General features: G+C 42.2%; 1 protein-coding gene across 7 annotated transcripts in view; it reads left to right on the top strand.

The window, feature by feature from the left end:
• The first annotated feature begins 3,398 nt into the window (after positions 1–3,398).
• LOC117406442 (SH3 domain-containing kinase-binding protein 1-like) overlaps positions 3,399–8,927 on the top strand; it is a 74,923-nt gene continuing 69,394 nt past the window's right edge. For 6 of the 7 annotated variants that reach the window (XM_059028038.1, XM_059028037.1, XM_059028036.1 and 3 more), the window contains exon 1: positions 3,399–3,820. In XM_059028038.1, coding sequence (XP_058884021.1) covers positions 3,817–3,820 — 4 coding nt within the window. In that variant the 5' untranslated portion in view covers positions 3,399–3,816. The remainder of the gene's footprint in view (positions 3,821–8,927) is intronic. The other variant, XM_059028034.1, reaches the window with a different exon arrangement.

The following is an 8,927-nucleotide window of genomic DNA, read 5'->3' as shown; positions in this document are numbered from 1 at the left end:
CATTGGGCGACTGGATCCTTTCGCAGTGACATGACCATACACACCTGAAGGGACACAGGAGATGCAACAGATTTGAAAACCGCCAGATCTATAAAAGAGAACTATGATCAAGATGGTACATCTTCAACATGACGTGGAAATTATGACGTATTTCAACAATAAATCATACATACCAGGCTTATCCAGCGCCTTCGAAATGGACTCCCATATATTATCTTTCAAATCTGTAGCTTTTTAATTGTGATGATCTTTGTCATATAACTCGGTATTTTTTCACAGGCAAGCAATATTTTTTTCCTCTCATTTTGGATACTGCTTTACCCTGCTGGACCATGTGCACTGTTCTCTGATTGGTCAATTCCTAGTTGTCACGACAAATCGCAAAAAAATAGGATTTAAGGCTTCTACACATCGGACGGGCTGCGACAAGCGAATGCGTCGCACGTGATGCTGAAGCGATGCGAAAAAAAAAGGATTGGTGTCTGTTTTTGCCGCGCGACAGCTAGGGAACTGACCAATGAGGAACACCTTCCCTTGCACGCCTCCAGTAAACAATGGCAGAAAAAAAGATCATTCTTGCAGCATCTACATACCTGGAGCTGTACAATAAAAGACACACAATTATAAAGACACGGCAATGAGGGAGAACATCTGGCAGTCAGAGCTGCTGTGTATGCTTCGTTTACCTTTACTGAAATAAGTATTCTGAAAAGCTATTATGTTTTATACATTTTTATCAGCTGTATGTCTGGCCCGCCTGTCGCCACGGGTGTGAAAGGCAGTATCGCAGTGAAATTACTATTTTATCGCAGGACAAATCGCATCGCGCCCGCTGTGTGGAGACCTTGAATCCTATTTATTTTGTGTCACCTGTGGCGTGAAAGATACTTATCAGAAGTATAGGTTGTATTCGTTTTGTCGCATCGCTGCACATTTTTTTCTTGGCAGCGGCCTTTAGTTACATGTCACGGTGCTGTGACTAACTGAATAATGGTTTCTGAATTTCAGATTTTTTTTGTGCTCTGCTGTTCCAGGCCCCTGGGCTGTTGTTTTGAAGCCTGTGGAAAAGCATTCGGTTGTCTTTGGTTAAGTGCAATTTGGAGTAGCGCTGGACAACAGGCAAGCCCCATGCGTGTCTTCAGACTGCAACATGGGGACAGAGATCGTGTGAGGCTGGCCTTGTTTATTCCCTTAGGTCACAGTGAGTGTTTGCATCTGTCAGTGTAATGCAGGCTGTTGATTTTTTTATAGGGCCCTTTTTAACCCAGCTCGTCTCCCATATATTTACTGTGACACGGATACGAGCAGCAGCGCAGCCCAGTAACATGAATTGCATCTTGCAACCAGACGATACAGATAATACCCCTACACGGCATAGCAGAAGGAACGCGAAGAAACCAGGTGAACACCAAACCTGCAACCGTTCTGTATTAGTACTGAGTTGCCAATATTATAGACTGGTGTATTACCTTGTCATTTTATTGTGATTTGTTTTCTCTAAAACAGCACTGCTATCATCAAAGCTCTCATAATACAATATGATAAAGGGTGCAAGCATTTTAATCCGATAGGACATTCATATATTATGCAGATTATAGTTTTGTTTTTTTAAAATGACTCATTTTTTAGACCCTTGTCTATTTGTTCTGAAGTTCCATTAGCCTTGCCTGGCAGGCACTTGCAGGTCTCGCATGCAGGTTTGAATGAAACTGGATGTTATAAGATGCGTTTCTTTTTTCATTAACTTTTCTGGTACCATACTAAGTTAAAGAAAGCTCTGGGTTTGCGTGCCTTACTTTCAGGTAGTCCTGTTAAACTTGAACTTCCTTGTTCTTTTTGTTGTTTCACACCTGGAGAGTGCAGTTCTCTCCGCCTCATCCAATGCTCCTATTACTGTCATTAACTAACCAGCTAACTGGCATTAATTATCCCAAATGTTTTTCACAACCAAAAGGAAAAAAAAACATTAAACTGGAATACAATATTTATGATCCCAACAGGATGCTCCACAACATTAATGACAATACAGATTACAGAGCATGCGAGATATTTAATGTGTAACACCAACAGAGGCTTTGAAAAGGGATATCAAAGGGAAATGCATGTCATCTTTATTAGGAGATGTCAACCCGATTGGACTGGGCGTCACCCTGGTGTGGGGCATGTTCTCTGGATGCCCTGGGTCCCTTGATCGGAAGACCGAACGACTGTGTGATTTGCTTAAGCATCTTTGAGGGTAAAGCCCACCCAGCAATGCTGCATTTTGCATGTACCCTGATGCCCATGGCTTCTTTCAAAACGACAAAGCACACATCGACCGTGCTAGAACTGTGAGCGAATGCTTTAAGGAGTGTAACAGAGACTTCCTCAGGGGTCTTCCATGTCCTCCACAATCCCTAACATCGCGAGCCGATGGAGCATGTCTGGGATGAGCTTGAACAGCACATTTGCCATCGTGATCCTCTGTCTATCTCTCAGCACTGATTGCTTGAAATACTAATAACTGAATAGATTGACATCCCTCGACACACCTTCCAGCACCTGGTGAAGTATACATACCACGTCGCGTCAAAGCATCGTGTCGATCTGAATGGACATGTGGTACTTTGCATTGTCCAGAAGAGGGCGCCAGAGAGCCCTGACTGCAGGGGGAGCAGAAAGCAACTTCAAACCCAAATCTCTGAAAGGAGGAATTCACAACCAGACTGGATAAAGAAAAGCAAACACAGTGCAGTACACTTTTAAATAACCACTTTACTGCGCTGTGTTTATTTTGTAATAGCTGATCTAATTGTTCTAACCTGAATGAATGCCTTTTCCATCTGAAAATGTTGTAGGTGGATATATTATTATTATTATTTATTTCTTAGCAGACGCCCTTATCCAGGGCGACTTACAATTGTTACAAGATATCACATTATACATTATACAGATATCACATTATTTTTACATACAATTACCCATTTATACAGTTGGGTTTTCACTGGAGCAATCTAGGTAAAGTACCTTGCTCAAGGGTACAACAGTAGTGTCCCCCACTGGGGACTGAACCCACAACCCTCCGGTCAAGAGTCCAGAGCTCTAACCACTACTCGGAGAAGTGCTGGCTGCTGCTGCTGGACTGCGTTAGACAGCTAGTTAAACAATCCTGAGCGCTTTAAATACTGGAGTGAGAAAGAGTTAAAATAACAATATTACTAATTAAAGACAACTTTTACTATTAGCCAAGGATCTATACAACAACAGGCTTGGAGAGCATGCTGCGTTTTACTTGAATAGATACATACAAATACAATTCAAAATGCATCGGCATTTACAGCCGTGCAGCGGATACATAGCGACATTCAGCTGACACATTACTGTACACTGCAGCTGTACAGAAATCTCGGCTAAAGGCTGCTATTTTCTCGCGAGAGAGTGTTGGCTGGGCTCGCTCAGCTGTCTCCAGCATCAGCAGCTGAAGGAAGGGAGGGAGGAAGAGAGAGGGTTAGTTTATATACCGTAAAAAACACAGCAGCGGCGTTAATACGCATCTGCCTGTAGCCGAGTACAATATATTAGCGTTTTACAAGCAAAATACAGTACCAAGATAATCTGCAACGAGTGCATGAGCAGGGCTCTGCACAGCGTAATACAAACCCTGCAGTTTCTTTTCCAGAAAGCTTGCTAGTTAAAATATCGCAATCATTTATTTAAAGACGGAAGACTGCACTCGGAACATTTTTGTTTGCTTTTATTTATTTATTTATTTATTTACATTTTTTAATAATAAATAAAAACAAGTTTCGATCTGCACGACTATAAAGTACAACATAAATGGGTAAGTACTGTTTATGTTTCTTTTTTTAATTTTCGTTTTGTTGTGAAAACGACGTTGTCTTTGCTTATTTCCAAATGTTGAAATTTGAAACTGAACTTTGTGGTAACCTGCTTGATCCAAATCTGTGTTTTGACGATTCTCAATAACTATTGTGCTTTTCTGAAAAGTACCCTCGGGTCTCGCTGGAAAGGTAATGCACGCCGGATAAAAGTGTAACTTGCACAACGAAGGGAGTCTAGCTAGCAGTACAGTACAGGTTAATTGTTATCGCGCTGTGTCATTCATATTCCAGCCTGCGTTTGACGTACTCACATTTTTTTTCAGGCTTTGTAAACTAATCTTCAGAAGCCCGTGATGAATTCAAGATGTTGACACGTTTGCTGTTTTTCTGCTACTGCTAGTCCTGAAATGTGTGCGTGTATGCAGACCGTTATCTGGTCTCTCGCGTTATAATTACCAGTATTTCAAATTGCGCAACAAGACTTAATGATTTAATGCGACGTGTCGTTTTTAATAGGTTAATAAATGCATACTCTGCTTTGGCGTATGCAACTAGTTTTTTTTTGCCGAGTTTTAGTGTAACACTAGCAGGCAGGAAATGAAGGGCCCGTTTTTTTTTTACTGTAGGGGTGATGCATGCCCCTACCGCATAATTTGTTTTCTTAAAAGATTGGAAAAATAATATTATACTGTGTATTGCACGTACAGTGCACCTCAGTGTCCATATTTAATATTCAAAGTTTAATAAAGAATGTTTACAATGCAGGAATGCAAGTTTGGATTTTACCTAGATTTACCCATACCCCGAGTTCGTACGGAATTACAGTGCGTGAACACACTATCCAGGTTCTTGTAACTGATTGATTGATTCTCGTGGACATATTTTCCTTACTGCTATACATCCCGTGGTAGTAACACAGGAGCATGCTAATTGTGCTGTTTGTAATTTGCAATATCCATACTGATTTCCAAAGTCCGTCGCCGCCCCGCTTTGTTTCGTTCATTTTGCACGCTCGTGTGTGTAAATAAGATTTATCTTCAGCGTAATAATATAACGCGTTGGAGAATGCAAAAAACAAACAAAAAAATCTGGATCGTGACATCATTACATAGTGAATAATTAGTGTTTTCTGCGCCTGTAGTGAATTGCACACTGAACGTTCAGAGGTTGCAGAAGAGTGTATCACAGTGTGATTAAACATGTCATTGGTAATCAACTTGTTCACGCTACTGATAGCTCTAATTGTAAATGTGGAGCCGTGACGGAGGGTGTGTGTTACTGGCATGCTTGGTGATATCATTATTTGTTAGTAGACTTGGGTGGAGTGAGTCCTACTCTTTGTCTAATACTTATCTCAATTTAGCTAATTTCCAGAATAGCAGTGCAGTAGGTGAGTAGTCATTAGCTTTGCAAAGCTTATAATTGCAGTAGCTCTGTCAAGTTTGCCATGCAGTCTGCCATCCTAAAGTACGTTCTGCCAGTCACCTTATCTGGTGCCCTGAATGGAACAGTCCTGTCTGTGCCTTCCATGCAATGGGCACGGTGGCAAAACCGGACTTTGTGTGTGTTGATGAGTAGAAAGCGAAAATGATCCATGTGCCAGTGTATTTATCTGGGAGACCAGCCTGCCATGGGGTGCAGGAGTGTGGATGGCATCTCCTGCAGAAAGCTGGTGAAACAGAAGCATCAGGACATGGAAAGAGCAGTGCGCACAGCCTAGACACGGTGACGCAAATCGGGATCTTCTTGACAGGCTTTCAAATGTTCTCCGTTGGAATGTGAAATACAGGACTTGAGTCTGAGCTTGTTACTGTGTACTGCAGTGGCTGTAGTCACTGAGCGACTGCGCTCGGCTAGCCCCGGGGGCTTTGAATGCTTTTACAAGTCATCTGATTCTGAACTTAATGGCTTTCTATTGTTGCCGGTGCATTTGAGAGCTACAGTATGGTAACCTGCAGTGTGTGAAGTTTAACAGAATAGCAGTGCTGCACTGCTCCGCTCATGTCTGAGAGCTTCTTCTTTACCTATACCCCCTGATGGCTTCACTTCACTATCTTGTATTGCCAACAATGCATTGAAACCTAATTCCTCCAGGGGAAAATAAGTCACTTCCCTACATTTAAGTGTGAAACAGCTTCCTGTTTTAAGTGATCATCTGAGGCACGCATAATTAACGCTATGGCATTCAATAACTAAATGTGAAGATGGGAATTGCTGTAGATGTACTGGGATATACTGTACACAGTTCTGTGAATGTGTTAAAAGTGCTTTATAGTACTCTGTAGAATATAATCACAGCCCGGTTCTCACCCGCAATGACATTCTTTTCAGTGCTTTACTCCAAACAGCCTTGAAAATTGTCTTTTTGTTTTGACGTTGGTACAATGCCTTTCGATGTTGCTACAGCAGGAACTAGAACTGACGTCGCTAGGAAGTATTAGACTGCTGTTGTGCAGCAGTTACATATTAAAAATGAACACGAAACTGTTGCCATAAAGTAGCACATTTTGTGGAAGGTTATTTAAAAAAAGAATGCGTGTGGGGTTGCACTGAGTGGAGTGCAGGGCAGGCTTTGCCTCTGCTGGGGTCTGCACTGGACAGGGATGCACTGAGCATTTAGAATGACTGCAGGGAAGCATCAGTCCTGGCTTACCCTTGTATAATGAGCGCCTCTTGTATACTGTCCTATCAGAAACACCACAGTTGTATAGAACACACAACCTGCGCAGCACACACACGTTCTTCTAGTATATGCTGAGAATTACGCTAAGAGGCGGACCTGAATATGGCTGCCCTATATAGTTCCCCCTTTATTATAATAACCGTTCGCCCTTATTTCTCATAATAAAAGCTCTGCAACGTGTAATAAAGCATAGGCAAGCATTGTAAAGCTCAGAGAGGTACGGTAATGCAAATTTAAAAACATGGCATTGCAATGTTAAAACTATAATAAATTCATAAACCAGTGGAAAACTGTGAAATTACAGTGCAAAAAAACTTGAATAACGGAGAACCCACTGGGTTAATTGACTTGTAGTCTTTAACTGCAGAGCTGCACTGCTGTGCGCTCTCAATTCCTTCCCTAGTCAACGGAGCTGCCAGACCTCTGTTCCCGCTGTTATTTTAGGTAAAGTGGTTAACCTTTTTAGATCATGCCTTTTTTGACCCAGAAGGGTTGTACTTGACGTTGTCGTACTTTTCTCTGTACTCTTCTTCCTTCTGTGTTGTGTGGTCATATTATAATGTTGTTGTTTTTTTTAATATATTCACAAAATGTTCTTGCGCATACAGCTGTCGTGGTTGGTTCTAGATTGCATGGTTTACCATTGCAGCAGCAGTACTGTAGTAAAGTGTTACAGGGCAGCAGTGCTGTCCACAGTGGTCTGCCGTACTGTAAGTAGATATTTGTTTTGAAACACCAGCTCTAAGTAGACCTCAGGTGGTGGATTAAAAGTCCTACCTGGAGTCTGATAAACTTCTTTTTCTGTCCACCCCATTAAGGGGGAGACAGACTTTCTGTTATTTCACAGTGATCACCAGTTGTTTAAAACTATTTATAGTATATACTGTGTAGGTACAGTGTGATCCCACATCCCCACTTGTCTGATGACAGCAGTAGTTCAAATATGCAAGCTGAGCTCATCGGTGAATAATTTAGAAAGTTACAGACTAAATAAAAATAGAAATACATGATGAGTTTAAATGCTTAAACCCGTTGTTTCAAAAATAGTATTTTTATTGAGAGGTATTTGAGACGTGTGCTGTACAGTGCAGTGTGTTCATTTGAAATCTACTTGCAGACTTTCTTTAAACGAGTAGACCAGCGGCCTCTACGATGCAGTGCTTATCTCCCTTTCATCTCTGAGTGTGATAGAGTACAGTATGAGGTTGACAGACTGAGCTGCACAGTGCCTCTGCGTGCCCTGCTTGAAGAGAGACGGGCTGCAGCACACTGTACTGTATAACAGTGCCTCTCCGTGCCCTGCTTCAAGAGAGACGGGCTGGAGCACACTGTACTGTATAACAGTGCCTCTGCGTGCCCTGCTTCAAGAGAGACGGGCTGGAGCACAATGTACTGTATAACAGTGCCTCTGCGTGCCCTGCTTCAAGAGAGATGGGCTGGAGCACACTGTACTGTATAACAGTGCCTCTGCGTGCCCTGCTTCAAGAGAGACGGGCTGGGGCACACTGCACTGTATAACAGTGCCTCTGTGTGCCCTGCTTCAAGAGAGACGGGCTGGAGCACACTGTACTGTATAACAGTGCCTCTGCGTGCCCTGCTTCAAGAGAGACGGGCTGGAGCACACTGTACTGTATAACAGTGCCTCTGCGTGCCCTGCTTCAAGAGAGACGGGCTGGATTGTACCTGATTGAAGCACACTATACTGTATAAAGTCTGGTGAGAAGCTCTTGTCTGTTCTGAAGTTAGTCTCTGAAGCCCCTTCCTGTTTTTTCCAGTTGATTAAAAAAAACAAACATATCTGCTAGATCACATTGCTGCACTAGGCCAAGCAATTGCATTTAATCAGAATTGCAATCTAGTGTAATTAGATGCCACTGATAGTGTACAGTAGATGTCCACACTCTTGAAGTTCAGTTACATTACTTTGCATGCTTCAAAGCAGCAGGTTACAGATGCACCGTGGACTCTGCTCACAAACTCATGGGCTGTTTAACACTTTCATGCATGAAATATTGAAAATAACTGAAAAAAAGTAGTATTGGACACACAATAAATATATATTACATTGAACATTTTTTCAGTCTTTTTTCCATTGCTTTATATGGGGAAAACATGAATATAACTTTTTAATATTCGGTATATGTTCACAGTTTATCCTATATACACATTAGGGCGGTACACAATAACACGTCAGTAATTTATTTGAAATGTGTGTGTGTGTTTCAGTATATTTGAGGCAGTCGATTGCTGCACAGTGCTGCATGTTGTTGCTGTGTGCAGTCCTGTCAAGGTTGCTGACCCTGTCATAGCTGACATCATTACAGAATCACTAGAGGAAGACCTTTGAGACAGAGCTGCCGCTGGTGACTGCTGCCCCTGCTCCTGCAGCCGGGCTCTCTGTTGGTAAATGTCAGCTTCCTCAT

The sequence above is a fragment of the Acipenser ruthenus genome, chromosome 8, assembly GCF_902713425.1.
Source record: "Acipenser ruthenus chromosome 8, fAciRut3.2 maternal haplotype, whole genome shotgun sequence".
In the NCBI taxonomy this organism is placed as follows: Eukaryota; Metazoa; Chordata; class Actinopteri; order Acipenseriformes; family Acipenseridae; genus Acipenser; species Acipenser ruthenus.
Note: the sequence above shows the minus strand (reverse complement) of the source record. Positions and strands in the feature narration are given on the sequence as shown.